At 41.2% G+C, this 22,469-nt stretch overlaps 2 protein-coding genes across 2 annotated transcripts in view; one reads left to right on the top strand and one right to left on the bottom strand.

Moving 5' to 3' along the window:
- The window catches only part of snap91a (synaptosome associated protein 91a), a 59,833-nt gene extending 48,196 nt beyond the window's left edge, over positions 1-11,637 (top strand). Inside the window, exons 17-29 of the mRNA XM_030749430.1 lie at positions 1,554-1,817; positions 3,594-3,677; positions 3,969-4,037; positions 4,381-4,485; positions 5,331-5,402; positions 6,551-6,796; positions 8,461-8,658; positions 8,758-8,776; positions 8,927-9,017; positions 9,290-9,385; positions 9,617-9,751; positions 10,852-10,940; positions 11,347-11,637. Of these exons, the coding sequence (XP_030605290.1) occupies positions 1,554-1,817; positions 3,594-3,677; positions 3,969-4,037; positions 4,381-4,485; positions 5,331-5,402; positions 6,551-6,796; positions 8,461-8,658; positions 8,758-8,776; positions 8,927-9,017; positions 9,290-9,385; positions 9,617-9,751; positions 10,852-10,932 (1,460 nt within the window). The 3' untranslated portion in view covers positions 10,933-10,940; positions 11,347-11,637. The remainder of the gene's footprint in view (positions 1-1,553; positions 1,818-3,593; positions 3,678-3,968; positions 4,038-4,380; positions 4,486-5,330; positions 5,403-6,550; positions 6,797-8,460; positions 8,659-8,757; positions 8,777-8,926; positions 9,018-9,289; positions 9,386-9,616; positions 9,752-10,851; positions 10,941-11,346) is intronic.
- A 6,167-nt stretch (positions 11,638-17,804) lies between these two features.
- On the bottom strand, positions 17,805-22,219 carry prss35 (serine protease 35). Its single transcript, XM_030750151.1, has 2 exons — positions 21,969-22,219; positions 17,805-19,368 (listed from the first exon to the last, which is right to left on the bottom strand). The coding sequence occupies exon 2, from the start codon at positions 19,347-19,349 to the stop codon at positions 18,090-18,092; it is 1,260 nt and encodes a 419-aa protein (XP_030606011.1). The 5' UTR covers positions 19,350-19,368; positions 21,969-22,219; the 3' UTR covers positions 17,805-18,089.
- Positions 22,220-22,469: the final 250 nt, after the last annotated feature.

Below are 22,469 nucleotides of genomic sequence, written 5' to 3'. Positions count from 1 at the left end.
AAAGGGGAATAGCATTAATTTGAATAGTAAAACTTGACATTTAGCAAATTGGACAGCACAAAAAAAAAAAACAAAAAAACCAAATCAAAATAATAATAATAAAAAACCAACTAGTATAGCATATGTAATTTCTACAAAATAAAATGATGGGACATATTGACCATTTGTGTTAATTAAAAAGAAATGTGCCCCAATATAAAATTGATCATTGTTTGAAGTTAATATTTAGTAAAATTGATAAATACAACCTGTGGACATGAAATATACCCCTAATTACAGAATGCTTATCCATGTGTTGCCTACAGTACATCTACAGAGCTTTATGTAATCTCCAGAAACCAACATCCTCTTTGAAGCTACACATTTTATAAGTGAAATATTTACTTATTCTAATAAATACAGAAATCTACCCTGCCAGTTTTATGCAGACATTTATGTTCACAAGAGGCTGAATCATACTGATTTCAGTTCCTGACACTTTATACAGCACTATATTGTGTTCAGTACTGTAGGTCAAAGTACTTTAATGCTTTGTTTTATGATATCTCCAAAACTACTAACCTTTCACAGCCTACGTTATTGTTTTTAGCCATGCTTTGCATGTTAACTTACTGACTTTCCAACATTACTTGCCACTATTGTCACTGTGAGCATTTAGCTCATTTGCCAGCACTCTGCCAAGGTAGAGCCTCTTTTTTTCAGTTATGCACTCAAAGTATAAAGAATAATGCTATAACAAAGTTAAATAATGTAGAAGATTGACTAAAATATCATTAATCATTAAATATTTTTGTTAAAGAAAAGGACGTGGATACTTAACTACACGGCTAGTTAATTAATGGTAGCTAGCAAATGGTTGACTACTCAGCAATTACTCAGTAATAAGTAATAATTATTATTTTTTTTATCATCTTGAGTTTGGCCTGCCGGGTGAAAATAAAATAACTTACTGTTCAAAATTCTGTGTTGTGGATGAGTAAAGTGGCCAAATGTTATTTTTGATATAAAGAAGGTTCTGGTGTCTTCTGTCTAACTTAATTGATGCTCTCACAGAGAAAGACAAGTCACTGTAGGACTCATATATATAGCTTACCTGAGTAGAAACCACTTTACTGTGTTTTTTATTAGATGTAAGGTCTTTATAGCATGTTCTTTCATTCTTACATTGGCAGCAGTGTTCACAGAGTGTTTCTGGGACACATGGATGTTTGGGTTAGGGTTGCATGTTTAAGACAAATTGGGCATCATGCAATTATTCTAGTATTAACTGTAGTCCATAATTACCATTTTATTTTGTTACTTTGTCTGTTGAAGCTTGTGGATGCAGCACTTAAGTTAATGAGTTACCATTTTGTGGTTTACATTCTTTGACTCTAACTTGGCGCTTCGGGGGTATTTAGACTCACAAAAATGATTTTTGCAGTTTTTGTCATTTTAACAAATCCTCAACCCCCACCCACCCCACCCCCTCTCCACTGACCCATTCCCTTCTTTTCTAATCATAACCCCTTCCCTAACTCCTCAACACCACCTACCTGCTGCTCTTCGTGAAGACCCCTTCGCTACGACGGAGGGGAGTGCGGACATTGCTCCAGAGCTGGACCTGTTTGCTATGAAGCCCGCTGACACAGGGGCAGATGCTGCCGCCATTACACCTCCCACCTCTAGTGAGGCGCCGACTATCATCGCTCCCATCGCTGCCCCCGCTGCCCCCACCCCTTCTTCCACCACCACCACCACCACTTCTACTACTACCACAACCACCACCGACACCACCACAGAGTCTGCAGCTGCCCCGACTCTAGATCTCTTTGGTGGTAAAGTCCTCTCACTCTCATTATGCCTCTCACTGCATTGCCCTGCATTATGACAATGATGATGATGATGATGATGGTCTTGATAATGATGATTGTGTTGCTCTTGGTACTGATGATGATGATAGTGACAATGATAATAACTTGCCCAGTCCCTACATTCCAATTTGCTTTTCTATTTTCCATGATACCTTTCCTTTAGTTATAGATCATTTACAGTAAATCAAGCATTTTGGCCTCCTCTGTAAAAAAAAAAAGATGAATATTAAAACAAATTCTCCAAGGCCAGTACTGCTTTGAAAAAAAATCCAATATTATTTATTGTATGGGGACCAAAACTTGTACTTATTTGATGTCTTGAGAATAAAAATATTTTATTTGTTTTTTACTAACAGAGGTGGCTCAAATTGTGTTGATTATTAACTACTACTAACAGTCTGCCTAACTTGGAAGGAAGAAAAGTGTTTTCTTCTCCTGCTTGTGACCAGAGTTTTTAGATACTGGCAGATGAGAATGCATTATTGTAGCTTATGCACCTGAGGTAAAAGGGAATATTGCTGAATGTCAGAATTCATGAACAGAATTTGCTTCAAAGGCTGAAAGACGTATAGGTCAGGTGAATTACTGGCTCAAAATGCTTGCATGTGAATGTGAAAATAAGAATTCTGTATAGCTTGTGAAACTTTTAGCCATGCTAGTGGTGCCATTCTAGTGATCTTACTATGCTGATGTTGATTTATTAGACTGAGATTCATGATCCCCAGAAGATTAAACCCACTCACTTTGGTCATCCACCTACCTTTCTCAAACACCACCATGAGGTTGGCATTTCTGAGTTTTGGTGATGGTGATGACCAGTGGATCACTTGTCATGGACTTAATAGATTAATTATAATTAATTAATTATAATAACTCATCTAGTCTCATCAGAAGGTTAATTACTTTCAGTTAATCTACAAAGCAGCTTTGAACCTACTTGACTAACAACAAAACAACCTGTGCGCAAAGTTTGTACAAATCCTTGGATTCCTTTACTTTTTATAGTACCACTTAGGCCCAGCATGGAATGCCTTGACAGCCTTTGGATGTACAGTACTACCATTAAATTCAATGCAGACAATCATTTTCCCTGTACAATGAACAGTATGAGATCAAAATGCATTTTAATTTTTCCAGTAAATATTGGACCCTGGCCAACTACTCACAAAGCTAAATGACAGTCCTCTTTGTGTTTGGTGCTAATCATTAGCATTCTAACATGCTAAATTATTGAAGAAGCGAGATATCAGAGCATCATCTGTGGTGATGTTAGCATGCTAACATTACTGTTTAGCTCAGAATGTCACACAGCTAATAGCAGGGCTGGCTTAATAAAAGCTTATTTTATATTTTTTAAACTCTCCTATTAGTCAGCTTATCTCTTAGCTCTTGAATTTTATTAACATGGTACACTGCAGTGCTTACTCAGAGAGCACAAGCACGCACAGTCCAGCTTTAATGTGTTTTGTCACATTGCTGATTTGACATATTCAGAATCCTCAGTAATTTCCAGTCCTGTGGGCTATCTCTGATAGAAAATATGCAAGTTTGTCTTCATGCTGAACTTTGGCAATATTCAGCCTTTACTCTCATTCTGCATTGCACTGAATAGATACACAGCAACTTACCCATTTAATAATCAAAATATCTGCTCTCTCTGCTTTCCCTTCATCTCTCTTCTGAACTCATTCTGTATGCACTGGACTGAATGTACATATAATTGTGTGTCCTTGTTCTTAGATATGTTTGATTCTATGCCTGAGCAAAGCCCTACCACTGAATCCAAAGCTGCTACCACTCCTAGCGTAGACCTTTTTGGTGCAGGTACAGGAGTTGATATCCATTTCTCTGTGTGTGGAACCTCTTCATCTCCTCGGTTTCTATATGTCCACTCCTCTGTCAACTGTTTTTTTTCTTCACCTCTTGGTTTGTCCCCCATAGTGGTATGACAACTGTGCATGCATCCCACTCGTCAAGTACTGGATTGTCCATGTGGCTGCTTTCTTTCTATGCTTTAATCTTTCTACCTGCCACGCTAATGCTTTTCTTTGCTCCCCAACCTCCACGGTTTTCTCCTTTCTCGTATTCTGCCTCTTGCTTGCGTTGGTAAATTAGACCTTCCTGCTGTTTCACGCGGGCCCTCTCCTTTGCCCGAGCCGGCTCCGGCTGGAGACATTGTGACGGGTGAGTTAAGCTGCTTTACCTTTACTGCATCACTGTTTCCCTTCCTTTTTTTAATGAAGGGTGCAGCCAGACAAGTTTTTGCATAGTACTTGTGTCTGCATGCACATGCAGACCAGACCTCTACTTCCAAAGGGTGCACGCTTCAAGGATGTGGATACGCAGTTAAGATGCAGGGATGCTTGCTTCCTTCTTCTGCTTCTTTCTCTCTGCATGTCTGCTTTAGTTCTTTAGAACAGGCAGAATAAAACCACATGAGCAGACGATTCTCTCGCTGGAAATGAAGCTGCCATTAACAAAAACTGATTTAATTTAATCTTTGTCTGTTTTTATCTCTGCTGTCCAGATTCGTTTTCACCTCCAGCTCCTGCCCCTGCTCCTGCTTCTGTTCCTGCTGCAGAGACCCCCTCTCCACCTAAAGCAGAGCCAGAGCCTGTCATTGACCTGTTGGGTACTGTACATACAACACCAACACATACATAAAAGGATTTGTTAGACTTGTAGTGGTAACTAAACACACTTAAACCCAATTTATTCACCTCTCAAATACTTCACTCACACATTCCTCCCTTTGTTTTTAGGTAAGCTTGTTTGTCCTCCATGGGAACATTCCCATATCACGGAGCAACCATCGACTCACTGTTTACTCTTAAAGCAAACCCTTTTTACATAATCTGAAGTTGCAAAGTTATGACATACACATTTACAAAAGCCTCTAATGTCACCTTTTTAGCCTAAGCTGTGGTTGGGGAAAAGCAGGTGTTATTTCAGTATTGACCTGAAATCCCATACTGGTGTATCTCTTCTACAACAAAATGTACTGTTTAAAATTGCTGTTGTTGTTCTTTGTACCTCATATAATTTGACGTTTTCGTGTGTTTCTTTTTTGTTTTTGTTGTTTTGTTTTGTTTTTTTTGGGGGGGGGGGGTGTCTTTTGCAGTTTTTACAGTAAGTTCTCACAAGAGTGTTTCTAGCACTCTAGCAGAACAGCTGTGTTAGATTTTACAGATCCTAGATGCAGCAGGTCCCAATAATGCTCCTAGAACAATTATTACCCCATGTGATTGTCTCTAAGTGCATTATTTTCAACAGAATGTAGTTTTAATTTTCAGTTCAGTTGGGTTTTACGAAGTGGCCAGTAACTAGCAGCCTTATTGAATGCAAACCATGGGTGGGCATGTTTTGATTCTCTTTCCTACCCACCCCTCAATCATGTCTCATTTTGTGTACCAGGGCTGACCTCTCACCCCTTTCTGCCCTCCATGCTGCCTTGTGGATAATTGGATGCTCCTGCAGACTCTTTCAGCGGCCCTGTGGAGGAAGTGCAGAGTTCTGCTCCTGGAGGGCCTGGAGACGACCTACTGGGAGGTGAGACTCTTCTAGCTGTCACTATTTGGAGTTCCATCAAAGTGTTTCATGCTAATCAAAAGGCTGAATGGATGGAAATTTTTAAATAAGTTGTGCTGAAAAGTCTTGTAAAAACTTTTCATGTTGGCAAGTGGGAGATTGGAGTGTCTTACACTGATTAAGACATCATGCAGAAAGTAATGACTTGGCAGTTCTGGTTGAATTAATCACACAGCTGTTCCAGACTGACTTAGAACTCATTTGGAATATGTCTTTCCCCTACGACCGCCCTCTGATGTCATAGCTATGTCTGGCCCATCTCATTTAGATCTTTATTGAATTGTTGATTAACCTACTGGGGGGTGCAATTCTGCATTAGCTACAGTGAAACCATGAAACTTTTAGAGGTATGTCATCACATCCAGACACTTTGCAAACATTTGTTTGCTTCTCTATGTGACTGTCACATTTGGACCAGTAAATGTGTTAGTAAATTTTCCTTCTGTTGTTGTCAGAAGAAAGTGTAGAAGAAAAAAAAAGTATTTATTTAATTCAATACCAGCATCAGTTCAATATTTTCAATGCACTTTACATTAGAAGGCAAAGATCCTAGAACATTAGTGGAAGAACCCAAACATGTCCCTATGACCAAGCACTTGGTGTCAGTGGGGAGGAAGACCTCCTGGATGGTTCAGGGTCTCCTTAGCTAGTGCTACCTATAAGTTTTATGAAACAGGAACATTTGAAGCCTTATCTTTATACTAAAGCAGGTGTCTGTCTCCTGAACCTAAACTCAGAGCTTATTCTGCAGGCAAGGAGTATGATAGCTGAAGGTTCTGCCTCTTATTCTACTTTTGAAAACTATGATTCAGCCTGCAGGCTGAGAGCAAAGTGCTCCGTTGCGATAATATGATACTATGAGACCTTTAAGACATTTTGGAGCCTGATTATTTTATCTGCTTTCTTCTATTCAAGATCTCTCATCGCATGTCCCTCCTACACCACTCACATCATTATTTCAAATCAAGTTAAATATAAAATTTGTTTTCTAACTAGATCTTGGGTTGTAACTGCTGTGAATGAGTTCCCTTTGGAGGGATCATATTTAATGAATTGTGGTGATGCAGTACTAAGTATGATTGTAAAATCTTGTCGGCTATATCATTCAGGCTTGATGTCCCCCACCCTCACTCCTGCTGCCGCCCCAGCTCTGGCTCCAGCCCTCGCTCCGGCTCCAGCTCAGAACGACCTCCTGGAGACGGGTTTTGATGTCTTGGGCCCACTTTCTTCGCCAGCGCCACCAGTACCTGCTGCAGCAGCAGCGGCAGTACCAATAGTGCCAGCTACAGCAGCAGCAGCAGCATCAGAACCTCTGTCCGCCACAACAGCACCCTCTGGTGGCTTTGATGCTTCAAGTGAGTGGATCTTATGTTGCTTCATTTTAGTAACTGGTGCCATTGTCATGTCTTGTGAAATGAGAGAATTTTATGCAGGAATTTGTTCATATTTGCACAGGTCTTGCTTGACGTGCATTAATCTGGTTTGCTTTATTAAAGCTGAGCTCTTAACAGTTGACCTAGTTATTATTACCTGCTGTGAGCTTGACATCTGCATGAATGAGACACCGACGTGCTGCGGTCACAGTCTGACGTAAAACTGTTGTTTCTGCTGACTGCTTTATTCCTCAGCACTGCAGCCTCTTTTGCAATGATTTTTCTCTCTTAGTCTCCTCTCTTTTTCTTCTTGAACTTTCACAAATGCTGTGCTTTCTTCACCTCCCCACTCACCCCTCCACTCTTCCTTCTTTCTATTTTCTCGCTTTCTTTCTGCATTTCTCCTCTGCTTTACTCCTACCACTATTGTTCCCTCATCACCCCCTTTCCACTCTGCTGGGTCATTGCTTGCTTCTTCTAATCTGTAACTGGTGAGTTCAACCCCGTGGTGGACTGCAGCATGTGCACTTTGAGCAACTCTCCCTTACTGTTTTCTTTATGAAAGCTGTTCCCAAGTTGCATGTTGTCTCCTGCATGAGACACGACTTGTTGCTTATCCTTGTTTAATGCATCTACGTTTTCCTTCAGTCGTTTGGATATTAGCCTCTAGGAGTAACCACATGCCATCAAGGCTACAGCGACATCTTTCAAACATATTACACTGATGAAACCTTACAGATTTACATTATGTGAGAAAACCTACTGCAAGCATCAGCCAGAGGCTGAAAGTTCTGGTCTGCTGCCTATCATTATCATTCATTCAGGACCACTCTAGACTGAAGAAAATTTGATGGTTCCATCTGCAGTATGTTATATTTTGCAGCATAACTCCAGCCAGAGGCAGGGAGATCAGCAGGAACCTATGATATCGATTAAATCAGATACAAATGTGAGAAAGATGAGCCGGGTGGAGGCGGGTTGCAGATTGGCTTGCAGATGGACGTCAGCTGTGGGCATGCTAATGCCGCTTAAATAGCGTGCTCTATGCGAGATTTTACAGATATGTAGAAGGGTATCCACTGAACAATCAGCTAACCTGGAATACAGTTAAGACCAGCTGGGATTGCCTGAGCAAGTGCTATGCCTAATATTTGCACATTCTATTACTGCTGGTCGCCTGCTTAGACACTGTGAGGCCATTAATAAAATTCAAAATGATCATATTTATGGACTTATATACTGATACTATTTAGCTCAATGGCTTTGTACACCTTCAGCCAACTTGGAATAATACAGTGCTTCTATAATTGTTAGTTGGAATGATACCACCTGACCTTGATGACACCTGGTTCAGAACATGTTCTCCAGATGCAGCCGGTTTTTAGCTTCTGAGATGTGACAGTCTTAACTGGCTGGGCAACTGACCAAATGAGTTCAGTTGCAGCAGTTGTGTCCCCTTAAATGCACAAATGTATTACCAGTACAATGTGACATTGTGCATGTGATGCACAACTGAGTACTGATGCTGTCACAGCTGGATTGTCCCACTCATCATACCGTCTGCTCTTTGCCTGTGTTGGCTAGCTTAGGGATTCACAGGTTTGTAATCTATGTTTTGTCTGATGTCCCACCTTCCCGCCATCAAGTGTTTGATGGATTAGGTGACTTGCTGATGCCCGCTGTAACACCCCAGAGCACTGGGGGCAGCACCGCTGGAAGCACAGCAGGAAGCATGGGAACTCCCATCGCTGCTGGGGGTATTGCAGCCGCTCCACCCGCAACCCCTCCTGCTACCAAAACCATTGTTGGAGATCTGGATTCATCGCTGGCCAACTTGGTTGGAGGTAAACTGTAGCTTTTTATGTATAAAGCGCCATTATTTGTCTTCATAATAACTACATACACAAAAGGCTAACTTATTCTATCTTCTTTTTCCTGTTCAGATCTTGGAGTAAAGAAAAAGTAAGTGTGTGAATTCTGTAAAAATGAGCTGATAATTAGATTTTCAATCCTCTTCTTCATAATTATTCAAAGCTCATTTAGCCCAGACAGAGAAAGACTGACGTTATTTGTGCAGAGCTTCACTTGTATCCTGCATTTCACCTCCTTTAGGGACCCACAGAGTGAGAAGAAGCTGACAGGAGGTGCAAACTGGATGCCACAGGTAGCCCCTACAAGCTGGGGTACACCAGGAGCCCCTATGGTAAGAACAACATGGACTCCCCTAGGATGACAGTATACTTCATACAAAAAGCAGTGTTTCTGAAAACTACGTTTAGAAGTGTTTTTTTGTACTGCCACAGGCTCATCAATAACTACATTTCATTTAATCAGTCTGGATGTTAAAACACAGCACAGACTCATGAAGCATGTGTTGTTGCTCATTTATGCAGCCAGACGCTTTGTGAAGAAGCGGTATGATTTATGGTAAAGGTTTAAAGAAGATGTGTTAATGTGACCTATTTGTCTTTTTAGGCTGGTACTGCCCCTGGAGCTCCTGGAGTGTCAGGAGCAGCTCCTCCTGGCGCAGCCATGGTGCCACCAATGAGTGCACAGCCCGGCTTTGGCATGGTAAGCTTTATTTAATTCATAATTAATCTCTTCTGAGGATCATAGAGAACTTCTAAATTAAGAAATGGTAGAGGTTTTTTTTTTTTTTTAACTTTATGCAAGAACATTAAAAACTACAGCCTTTGGTGCTACTTTTGTAGCTCCTTTTGTGATTTTTGGGAACTGCATCAGATCATTTTGAAGGCAAAGGATGAAAAATGCCAGACAAATTACTTTTCTTTGTATTACCAGCCTCCTGCAGCAGGGCCTGGAGCTCCTATGATGCAGCCCATGATGGGGCAGCCTATGATGGGACAGCCCATGATGAGACCTCCCTTCACTGGGGTGGCCGGAACTGCACCCGGAGCTGCTGCACCAGGAGCACCGGTAACACATGACAGTCTTTCCCTCAGAATTACATTGTATTTTGGCACGTTTGTGCACCCATGCTTTTTCAAATGAATTAGTCAATAATAGTATGTGTACTTAGAATCAATAAGTAATAATCAACTGCCTCTGGAGTCAATTTCTCATTTCATCTGGACAGACTTTAGTTTCACCATCTTGGGGTGCAGTTAGTAATGGTAGTCATTTTCGGTGATCTCAGAGGCCGTGCAGCTTGCAGTGGATCTCTGGAACAGAACAAGGACTATTGTCATCAGCTGCAGTCCAAGATGAAACTCAACACAGCTAAATGACATCAAGGGCTTGTGTAACAGCAACTTGACCAGCTTGACTATAGGGAAATAGAGTGGAGTAAAGCTAGCTGGTTAGCAGTGACTGAACTATCAAAAACACAATGTAGTCCAGTAGTAAACTAGAAGGGCACTCAGTAGAGTGCATACCTCACCCACCCCAAATTTTATATGTGCCAATACTATGCTGCAATAGATTCCACCCAAGGTTGTCATACTACATCAGGTTCATCTATATTTTGGTGTTAGTTGTATTTCACTGGCTTTATTTCTTACTCTACAGGAGTGAATTATATTTTGAAACTATAATTTTCAGCATTCTGGATCATTAGATCTGGAATCATCCGTGGATCATGTACAAACTTTGCTATATGGCAGAACTTACAGTCATGTTGCACCCAAATTCTGATTCAGAGTTATCCTCATGAGGTTAGTCTCAAATATGTGAATATTGTCCCTATTTCACAATAGTAAAGAATCTGTTTTCAAAATCCTGGATCCAGATTGTGATCTAGATCACCACCAAAATTTGAAAATTTGCAGAAATTTTCATTGAAATCCATTCATAATTAGCAGTTATGCTGCTAACAGACAGACCAACGTAACCGACAACATAACCTCCCTCCACCTGTCTGTGGGCTAGGTAATTAATCATGTCATGATCTATGCGTATCTGTGTGCTAATAGTTGTGTGTGCTAAATATTGCTCATATTATTAAATGACTTTAAATCTTGCTATCTAAAATATCTATTGTCAGTTTAAGAAGCTTGGTGTGTTCCTGTTTTATCCAGCTTTCTCCAGGGCCTGCAAGCCAGAGCCCCAAGAAGCCCAAGGACCCACTGGCAGAACTCGACCTCAAGGACTTCTTATAACACCCCAGGTGGGAGTTCATCAACAACTTTGATTCTCATTGTGGAATCAGATGATTTAGACTGACTGTCCAGTGCAACTGCAGTGCTGGAAATTACTGCAAGTCTTAGGTCAGAACTTAAGACAGTCATCAGCAAATAATAAAACCATATCCAGCATCTTCAGGTGGAGCTGCTCACCCATTCACCCTTTTTTTTTTTCGTTTAGCTGTAGCAAAATTTATGCTTTAGGTGTTTTTCTCTGAAGCATAAAATAATACATGAGAGTGAACTTCCCATTAAATAAAACCCAGGTTGAGTTCAGCTTCTGTTATTGGCTCCAAATCATCACCATCAGCTTCTAGCGCAGACCTTTTTATTTGAATCCAGAACTAATTGGCTTTTATATTAAAATATTCTCCATTTCCTGTCTTCCAGCTGCTTTTCTCTTTGGATCAGAGCCCTCTCACCTTTTACCTGGTGTCTGTCAACATCTCAGGATGCCAGCGATGTTCAGCTACTCGACCTTATAAGAGCCTCTTTTCTCCACCCCCTGCCCCCAGCCCTTCTCCTGTGTGATGTCGTAGCACAAACTGTGAAAGTGAACCATAGCGGATTACATATAAATATATGGAAAAAAACAAAAAATACAAGCGTGTGCTTATGTCGATGTACCAAACTTTTGTCTAAATGAAATCACTCCAAAAGAAAAAAAAAAAAAAAAAAAAACCAAGTGAGGGAAGGTGGAGGTGTATGTGTTCGCATTCATTTCTAGTGCCGAGTTGAATGATGGCTGTGCTTTGGTGTCCTAACCTCCACCCACCTCCCCTTATTTGTCTCTGCCCTTTCTTTGTCTCTGCCTCCTTGTAAAGGGGGAGGGGCCATCCTTTGCCCCACTCTGATTGGATTAGAGTGGGAAAACAAAGCCCCAGGAGATTTTTCTGAGAAACATGCTGCGTGTTGTTTACAGAAAGGTCCTCTTTGATGTACATAGATTTCTCTGGCGAGGATTACGTCTCTATTCTGTATGTGTGTTGAAGAGAAATATAAATGTGACTCGGACATGAAGTTGTAAGAAGTGGTGTGAGTATCCTTCTATTTACCATCATCTTTCAACACTATTTGGAAACAAATATGACTACCGCTACATGATTAATATACTGTGTATTTAGAAACCTCTTCTATGGGCTTTCTGAGTCATACAAGACCAGCAAGTGATCCTTTCTGTTTGTTTTTTGTTTTTTTGTTTTTTTTTAAACTTGTGGCTTATTTTTCTACATTTCTTCTTTTGTCTTTTTGGTTTATGTTATTCATTGTATATGTTATGTTTGTTTTAGAATAATCCTCCATACTGCTGTTGATATTTGCTGGTAATGCTATTACAGAACATATCTTAAAATTTACTTGTTCAGCACGGAGGTAAATTCAAACTTACCCTGTTTAACTGTCTACATAACTCTGGTTTGGACACTTCTCATGTGGGGAATGTCTGGTGCCTGATCTTTCTTTCACACTTTTACAATAACAATGCCATACCAAACTCTGTGTTCAGACAGTTCAAATTAAGGGATTTTCTTAGATCCAGTTGATATAAGCATATGTAGATCCAAATCTAGATTGACTCATTTCAAAGCAAACAGCAGGTAACCATTGTGGTAAACCAGCAACAAGGAGTTCTGTAAGTAGAACATCCCATCACAGATTTGGGTGCAGATTAAAGGTCCGCTATGGAGTTTACTTCCGAACCAACAACATTCTGTTTACATTCAGTATTTTACACCAAAGAAAGCTGTATGTGTATCCTCGACATGTGATGGTTATGAGTATGATGCATTTCCTTCATGTAATGAAAACCCATTGAAACCTACAGTGTTTACAGAGAACATGAGGGGTCCCCTCATCAAAACATTACTCCTCCTAGCAGCGAAAAACTCCACAGGGTACCTTTAACTTCAGTGCGCTTACAAATCTGATCCGACTGCTGTCTGAACATAGCGTTTGAGTTGTTCATCTGATCAGCGCTGACGTTTGGCCAATTTTTCGTGGAACTATGTGTAATACTGTATGTGGCCACATGGGAACAGTGTGTAGAGAAACCCACAGGAGGTCACTGTTGAACCTTCTTAACGTGTTACCCAAAGCACTTCTGTTCCTGCTTACTTACAGTGGAATCGTTCTGTTCTCAGTGTTGACATATGCGTTTGGACATTGTTTAACACCAGTCCCCTCTCCTGTGCTGTGAACTACAGACAGTTATCAAGCTTACTCTGTGTGTTGTCCTTTTAGTGGATTGGTTGTGCGAATCAGATGTGATTCAGAGAAAATAATGGGAGATTATTAACATTTTTCATGACTAAATTATGGAAATTGTATTTTTCTTTAGTTGTAAATTTATTTTATTTATAATGACCCTCCCCAGTGCATGTAAGCCCTTTGAGATGCAATAAATTCAATGATGGATTGAACTGCTCAGCTTTTTTTCAATATAGTATATGACTGGCTTCATTTTAGTTCCACCACATGAAAACTTTACATTATAGTTTGCTGATCACCAGCTCAAGAAAGTCGCTCTAAAGTCCCTCCAATTTGTATCCATTTATTTTCCCTACTGCTGTTCAGTGATCAGACCAGTTTTTATAACTGCCTCATGCCGTGGTTGTGTGTCAGAGTATAGTAACACATTTATGTGATAAATTTTAAAGTATCACAAAATAATCAGCAAACAGAAATTCTTACCTGTTACCTGCACTGTATGTTCTAAAACCACAGAGTGTATATAAAAGATGGATGTGGCCTCTATGACTTCATCCTTAGCTTCAATGCTTCAATGTTAGTGTTTTGGCTGCTGCCTTGTTGATTTCTTTGGAGCCAGAGGTGACCATATTAGGTGACCACAGGCTGCACACAGAAATTCATATTAACAGTCAGATAATTATATTAAAATATTCTAAAAAGCACTGAAAGTATAAATATGTGGGTTGGTCCAGTTAGCAGAGGTGGGACCTGGCAGACCTCCAGCTGCGTGTGTCTGCATAGCCTTCAATCAAAGTGGGCACACCCCTTAAATCCAGGTTATATAAAAATTCACCCCGATGTTAACCAGCATGCAGTGGTGACTCTATTTGTAAGTATGTTACATAGTGTTATAGGGATTGACTCACTTTTAGAACCAGCCTCAAGTGGCCACAGTTTTTGACACTTCCACATTGGCTTAATTTTTCAGTCCTGGAGGTTGCAGCTTAACTTAAACTCTAATTATTTGAGATGTTTTTTTGTTTGTTTTTATTTCTCTTGGTCACATTGATAAGAACATTAAAACATTCTTTTTTCCTTGACAGCTTCAGAAACTAAATTGATTCCCGAGCTCCAGACGTGTTTTCAGGCCAGCAGAGAGATATAATCTCTCCAGCACGCCCTGGATCTGTCCCGGGGCATCCTCCTGTTCTTTATAAGCCTGTCTTGTCTGGCAGCTTTTGGCAGAATTATGATCTGAATGCATTGTTGTGCCAAACATATTTACTTTTCCAAAATGAGCCCTATAAATTCTCCATTCTTGTTAGTGTTTTTATTTTATTTATTTAAGTGTAAGTGTATATTTAAGTGTATGTGTATTATGGCAATGTCAGTGCTAATAGGCAGTAAAAAAGCAAGAAAGAAAAAAGAAAACATGGGAGAAAATAAGAAAAAAGATGAGAACAAGAGGACAGCACAAGTAGAAAAGCACAACAGTTCACCAACTGCTGCACCTGTAAAACAGAAGAAAAAAAAAAACCATGGCTACGCGCACGTGTGTGTGTGTGTGTGTGTGTGTGTGTGTGTGTGTGTGTGTGTGTGTGTGTGTGTGTGTGTGTGTGTGTGAGAGAGAGTGAATGTGTCACAAAATGTACTTAATAATGAGGGTAGTAAGCCACAACAACGCCTCTCGAAAGGCAGAGACAGACTTTTTTTATCTGCATTACCACCCCAGCAGAAGGAAGAAGAAGCCCCAGATGGAGTCCCCACAGCCGAAAGGCAAGAACCCCAGAGAACCAGAGGCAATGGGGAACTGACCACCCCAGAGGCCAGCCGTCCCAGCACGGGTCAATGGCCCCTGTTGAATGACAGCAATCTTCACCCTATCTCTAAGGGAGAAGCCAGCCACCCTTTAGAGAGAGCTCATTTCTGCCACTTGTATCTGCGATCTCATTCTTTCGGTCACTACACACAGCTTGTTAGCATAGGTGAGGGTAGGGACATAGATCAACCAGTAAATCGACAGCTTCACTTTCATGCTCAGCTCTCTCTTTACCACAATGGACTGGTGCAGCATCCGCATCACTGCAGCAGTGGCCCCAATCTGTCTGCTAATCTCTTGCTCCCCTCTTCCCTCACCCGTAAGCAAGACCCTGAGATACTTAAATTCCACCACTTGGGGCAGCAACCCAGAGTGGGCACTCCACCCTTTTCTGGCTGAGAACCATAGCATCAGATTTGGTTTGGCATTTCTCATGCCGGCTACTTCACTCTTGGCTGCAAACTGCTCCACTGTGAGCTGATGAACTCAACAGGACCACATCATCTGCAAAAAGCAGAGATGAGATTCTGAGGCCACCAAGCCTTCTGCCACCTGGCTAGGTCTAGAAATTCTGTCCATGAAAATTATGAACTTCTTCTTCTGTAGAGGAAGCAGAATCTGAAGTTGGACTCATTTCCAGTAGTGTTTGACTCTGCCAGGGCTGCTTTTTCAGTCTTTCATTTAATATAAACCTATTAATCTGTAAGGTGATGTGTGGACACACTAAGGCCTGAATTATGCTTCTGCTTCGGGCCTACGTATGTAACTGGAAATCCCCTCTGAACCCTACACCATAACCTATGACATAACCAACGACGTAACCTGACGTGCACCTCTCGAGAAATGTAACTACACATTCGTTCAGTGCAGCCCAGGATTGCGATTACCATGTAAGGTTCAGATGGGATTTCCAGTTACATACGTGGGCCTCACAAAGACCCGATGCAGAGGCATAATTCAGACCTTAGTTTCCCTTTGGCCTCAGAAGCCAGTATAACCCCTATAGCTGAGATAATTTCCTCTTGACCTTCTAATTTTTAACCAGTCTCTGGCAAAATTTTTTTGACTTTTCTTCTATGCGAAATTACTTCAGTTGCAATGTATCTGAATGCTTTCTTGCATGTACTGCCAGTTTTTAAATTTTCATTGTCTCAGTGGATTCGCTAGTGTGCTTAAGATGTTAGATTCAACTCATTGTCATTGTGCGCACAAGGCACACAACAAAATGATCATTCCAGATCACTCATCCAGAGACAAGCATCTGCAGTCATACAGCCAGAGACCAGCGCTACAGTTAGACAATGTGGTTTAAGTGTCTTGCCCAAGGACACAACACAGCGCAGGGACAGGGGCTCGAACCTGCAACCTTCCAGCTGCAAGGCAAGCACCTACCCACTGCACTACTGCCACTTTAAATTTCAAAATTTTTGAAATTTAAACCCTATGATGCAGAAATCATAACTGAATCACTGATTACAAGCTGCCCAGTCCATGAAGCAACAAAACCACCTGAAACCATAACATTTCCACAGCTATGCTTCATGAGTTTCTGCTCCTAAAAAAAATAAAAAAATAAAAAAATATCTATTTACTCTGCTCCAGATGCATGGCACATACAGAAGTGCTGCTGTGGCACTTGATGAGCTTTTTACTTAGCAGGTCTCTGCAGAAGCATGCACTTTGATACCAACAGAGTAGGGGCTTTGGAGACATTTTTTTTGTTTAATTTTCTAATTTAATGCTAAATTTTTGACTATGGTGTAAAACTAATCAGTTGTGTTAATTTAAATGCTGAAAAGTACTTCTAAATTTTGATTTTACATGTTAGTCTGAGTATATGGCAAGCTGCCTGTTTCAAAGACGACCGTGTGGTTTAATGGTTTCAATATTGTATAGATTGCTGTAGTTGAATGTACTTCATTACAAACACACATACACACAAGTAATAAGCTTGGTTTAATGGTTTGTAGTTTTCAATCTGCATCTTTAATTTCAGGTATTTGGTCTTCAAATGGATACTCATGAGCTTTTGGAATATAAGCAACATGAAAATCTATAAAAATATGACATTCCACATTTAAATCTGTTATTATATCACAATATCATAGCTTTTGAAATCTCATTTAACCTTTAGAATTTGAGAAGTATAAGCAGCTCAAGTAAATTGTTGAATGGTTCAGTCCCATCTTAATGCAACCCAAATATCTAGCCTCACATTAAATATATAGTTACAGTATGTGGCTATCAAAATATATTTTAAAAGCCTTGTAGTTTTTTTCATAAATTAGCACCATATCTTCTGGATAAGCACCAACATAATTATGTGTACAACAATGAAATCACATTTCACTGTGTTGCAAGAACAGAGAAAAAGACTGCAAGACTCACAGAGGAAAAAAAGAAGATTCTACCCAGGATCCATAAGGAACCATATTCTATTTGACAGAAAATTTGTCCTAAAAAAGCAGTTGTAAAAAAAAAACAAAAAACAACTAGATATACACAATGCAAAACACCAATGTATTCAATTAAAATGTTTATAAAAACATTATCTCAATATCTCTATTTAGTTCATTTGCAAAACAAGAGTTACAATGATTTTTCCTGGGTCTTTTGTCAAACCTGATGCGTGCTAGTGGAGAACACTTGCAGTGTAGTCTTTTCATGCAGGGCCTAGTTGGAATATGAATGTACCAGGGATAATATAATATAATATAATATACACACTTTTCAACATTCCAAAGAGGTCATATATATTTTTTTTTTTAAAAAAAGGTCAAATTAGAAACAGCAGATCTGAAGGATCTGAAAAATACATACAATATATTTTTTTCTCAGTTGCTTTTTTTTTTTTTTTTTTTAGCAAATAAATTAAAAAAGCTGAAGAGCCGCAGTTCTGATGTGTTGACGAGTTCCTGTTGTCAACACTCAGTCTGAATGGCTGTGTGTGTGTGCATGTGTTGACCAGTGTAGCAGGACTCACTGGGAGGCACAGGAGGTTACAAGAAATGAGAGGTGAGGCAGTTGTCTGGCCCCTGGTTGATGATAAAAGATGAAGGGTGAGTAGTTGGGGAGTCTGTTGTACTGAGGGTTGGTGTTTAAGGGGAAGGTGGGGTCCTGTGTTTTATTAGGCTACCTGGCACTCACTTGAGTCACCATGGACCCAGTAGCAGATCTGAGCATATTTGAGGGGTGTTATCCTCACCGCCACGTTGTAATCCTGCTGCATCCCGTCCCCATTAACATCCACCCACTGGTGACCGGAGAAGACCCCAATGATCTTTCTCTTCCACTTCTTCTTGCCAGGCTCTTTGAGGCGGATGTAGACCCCAGAGCCACTGGATCCAGGTTTGGCATCACAGTATTGGTATAGCAAATCATTGGATTCCTCAGATACAGAGCAGAAGCGGTATACCAAGTTTCCAGGTCGGTCATCATCAAAGCCAGAGAAATGGATCCTCCCAGCAGGGAGCTTCTTGACTGAAGAGATCACGCCCAGATCCATGTGCTTGACCTTCTGAGATTTCTTCAGCTCTAGAACAGCATAGTCATAATCCGCAGCCAGTCCACCAGACACACCTTTGAACCAACCCTTAGGAACCTGGGTCTTTTTGACTCTAGTCCACCTAAATGATGGTTTCTCAGATTCCACACTTCGCCGATTCCGGTTCTTCCTACTTTTCCCTTTTCCTCTACGGTCCCCTTTCCCACCATTGTCCTCTTTTTCCTGTCCTTCTTCTTGATCTGTGTCTCCCTTTCTTTTTCTACCTTTCCGTCGCCCTCCTCTCTCTCTGCCTCCTTTCCCTCGCCTGGATTTCTCCTTTAGAACACCAACACGTAGCTTCTGCGCTCCATCTATATAATCCTTTCCATCATGGATGCAGTGGGCAGCGGTCAGAACATGTTTAGGTGATACCAGAACTCCAGAACAACCCGTGGAGACCTTCACAGAGGTGGAGAACGGATACTTGGTAGAGAACTGCTTATCAGCGATGGTGAAGCGGGTATCTGTACCATACACCTCTCTTTTGTGGCGGGACCTAGATGAGTCATTTTTGGACCATGAGGTCATCTCATTGAGGCCCTGCACAGAAATGGAGGTAAACGTGCGTGTGCCATTCTCGTAGACTGTCTCATAAGACAGGAACTGCTCCAAGTCATCCAGGGAAGGTGAAGGAAGATGACGCTGGCACTCGATCCCACAGGTCCCGCTTAGCTCTGGCTGCGGATGAGCTGAGAAGCTTGGGCTGCTAAGAGGCACAGTGCGTCTCTTCCTTACCAGAGGCACTTTCCATTGTGGCCAGGTATACTCATCATCAACAGCAGCTACAGCCACCACAGCCAGCACTGTCGCTGGGAGCAGGACACAGAAGGGTATGGGGCCCATTGTTAAGTTGGGCCTGGCTCTGAAATGTAAGAACAGATGAGGGAATTATTATATCATACTTTCTTAAACTGTAGTTTACTTTAGCCATACATGACACTAAGAGTGGCGCTGTTAGTTGCTCAGTCCACTGTCTACACAAAACTATCACATCAGTAGATCAATTGCCATGAAATTTTTGGACACACTACTGAAGAGGTTGCCTTCTACTAACTTTGGTGATTCCCTGTTAGCATCATGATGAAAGAGTAACTTAATAAGTTTGACACCTATTAGTGCAGATTTCCATGGTCCCCAGATGATTGACCATAATGATACTGGTAATGCCTGAGTTTTTGTGTAGGACCACAAGCTGGTCAAAGTTTCCCATTTATTAACTGATCTAAACATCAACAAGATGAATTAGCATAACAGTTTACAGTTGGTGGTCTCCAGATTATGAACCACAATAGCTTTGGTCACCATGAGGTTCAGGTTTGTGGTTTTGAAATGAACTCTTTTGGGACTTTTTGTATTGATTGCCATGGAATTTGTTCCAGACACTAATGACTCCCTAAGGATGCACGGCAACCTTTAAAAAGCTTTAAGTATGACCTCTTGATCAAAATGGATATGCACAGTTCCATTTCAACCACAGGGAGGCAATATAGCCCAGAAGATTAGAGATATCCAACAGACCTGCTGTCCTAGACCATTACAGTGAGCTGTTCAGCAGTATGACAGCACATCAGACTTTTGTATTTAAATGCTCGCCGAGAATGGTTGCAAATTGATGCTTTTTTTTTTCTTTTTTGAAGCAGTGGCACTCAGTTTAAAGTACTAATGTGCTCCCGATGCACGTCTCTGGACCTGTTACATTAGCTGTGTGGTTGAGAAATTTATATCCTCTGAGTCTTGCTGGAGGCTGCGGGCAGAGAAAAGGATAAGATGAACCCTGATCCTCTGAATGGGCTGAGACATTGGCTTGGAGGTTCGCCACATTGGTTAACCTTCTCTTTCTGTAATGACAATATCTGGTTTCCGTAGCTGCACTCAACTCTTTGCATGCACATGAATTACATCAAGCAATGAGACTGTGCAGTCTGCAGACGGCCTGCTGGCTCGTGCTTCTACTGTATGACTGTGAGGCTGCCAATCCTCCTGATAAACCTATAAAGAAAATTACAATTGGGGTGCATTTTAATAGATTCACCAGACCATCACTTAACTGCAGAGCAGTTTCGTCAGCACGGCTGCGGTGATGAAGTCACACAGATACAAGGAGAGAAAGTGATTTGGCGTAGAAGTGCAAATCCAGCAGCTAATTTTAAACAGAAGTCAAGAGTGAAAATCCACAGTGGCTGCCTTCAGTGTGGCTTGGGGGGGAGACTGAGTGTGACAGACCGGCTGACAATGCTAGTGTGCTGTGAAAATGGCATGCCGCCGGGTTTGGTAAAGTTCCCAGGAGACTCAGCTGAGATGGAGAACCCCACTGCTCAAGGAGTCAACCCTTCAGTTGAAAGACTTGTCAGTAAGTGCACTGTGCTTTCAATAAGTATGCCTGTAGTGGGCACTTTTTGGCTTCAGCCTACCACACAGCTTCTAATAAAACGCACCCAGTGGCCAACGTTTAGCTGCCCTACAACAGACAGCAATAAAATACAAGCCCACAAGAGCTGTAAAACCCTCTCCATAAATGAGAAGACAAAAATGACCTTTAGTTTCTGTTTAACTTCACACTCTCACTGCCAGACTCAGACAAAACACAAATCCAGGAGAAAGCCTGCAATTATTCAGCAAAGAGTGGAAACTGATATGCTGCCATGATAGCTCTTAGAGGGCCCTCATTTCAACTGAACTATTTTCCACTGCAGTCAGCTAAACAAAAGGCTGTGCCCTCTTCATCCCTCAGTGGAAGAAGTCACAGGAAAGTATCTGAGGCACCCAGGAGATCAACGTCACCAAGGGGTGGCGCTGTGGCACAATGGCCCATAATCAACTCAATAAGCATTAGTTATAAGGAGTGATTTCATTCATTCCAGGCTATTTTCTTAATATTAAATGAACTTCTATCAGTCAGGAGCAAAGTTTCCTCGGCGTTAGAAAGATAAACGATTCATCTGCAGACACAGTCAAGGGTTTGCAAAAAGAAGCCTTATTTCAACCCTGTTGAAATATCTAAGTAAAAATATGATCCGTGTGTTTTCACTGCCAACATAATAATGTAAATAAATATCCAACTAAACTACATATTCAGCGAAATCTGAAGGTTAAAATATCTGTAATTCCACTTCTGCATCATCTGCATGTGGAAAGTATATTGATAATGTGCCTATTAGCTGTCCTATAAGAATGTACTTAAAGCTTAATAAAAAAATGTGTGTAACTTAAGTGGATAACACCACCCAAACATAGTAATAATGTTTGAAATGACTGAAGTGTGTGCGCGCAATCCGATCGAATTAAATCCACTTCTAAAACATCAACAAGTCAGAGTAAAACTAAACGAAAAAAAAAGAGTAGAAGAAGAGTTAGAAATATAAAGTAAGCTATAAGAAAAACAATGAAAACGAATAAAATCAGTGAATCCACGCATGTTTCCATCGGGAGATAATAACAGGTAACTGTGCACAGACTTCCTACCTGCTTTCATTCGATTGATGGATATGCCAAATCCGCAAGGTATTGTTTGTTTTCCCTGGATGTATACAAATATGAGCCCTCTGTAAAACAAACGGGAGTCACTGCATCCCAGACGGTCTGGTATCAGCAGGGCGACGGCTGCCTTCTCCTCATTGCTCCTTCAAGGCTGAGAGAAAGTCGCAGCCGGGGCGCTGCGCTCAGGCTGCACTTGATGCTGAGGAGGGAAGGAGGAGGAGGAGGAGGAGGAGGGGAGGGAGACGGAGGTAGGAAGGGAGGACTGAGGGGAGAGGAAGGGAGGCAAGAAAAAAAAATCTGAAAGGGACTTTTTTTCACTTGTGACAAAAGCTGTTCACATATGGGTGGGACCAGACCGAGAGATCTAACTAAAGGCTGAATCGGGGTGAAGTCAGTGGTCTATTCACCAGCAGCCCGGTTGGGAGGTGCGTTGGTATAAACTCCTCTGCAGGGAGGAGGGGGAGGCAAAGAAAAAAAAAAAGAAAA

This window comes from Archocentrus centrarchus, chromosome 16 (assembly GCF_007364275.1).
Source record: "Archocentrus centrarchus isolate MPI-CPG fArcCen1 chromosome 16, fArcCen1, whole genome shotgun sequence".
Classification (NCBI taxonomy): Eukaryota; Metazoa; Chordata; class Actinopteri; order Cichliformes; family Cichlidae; genus Archocentrus; species Archocentrus centrarchus.
This window is presented reverse-complemented; position numbering and strand designations above follow the sequence as displayed.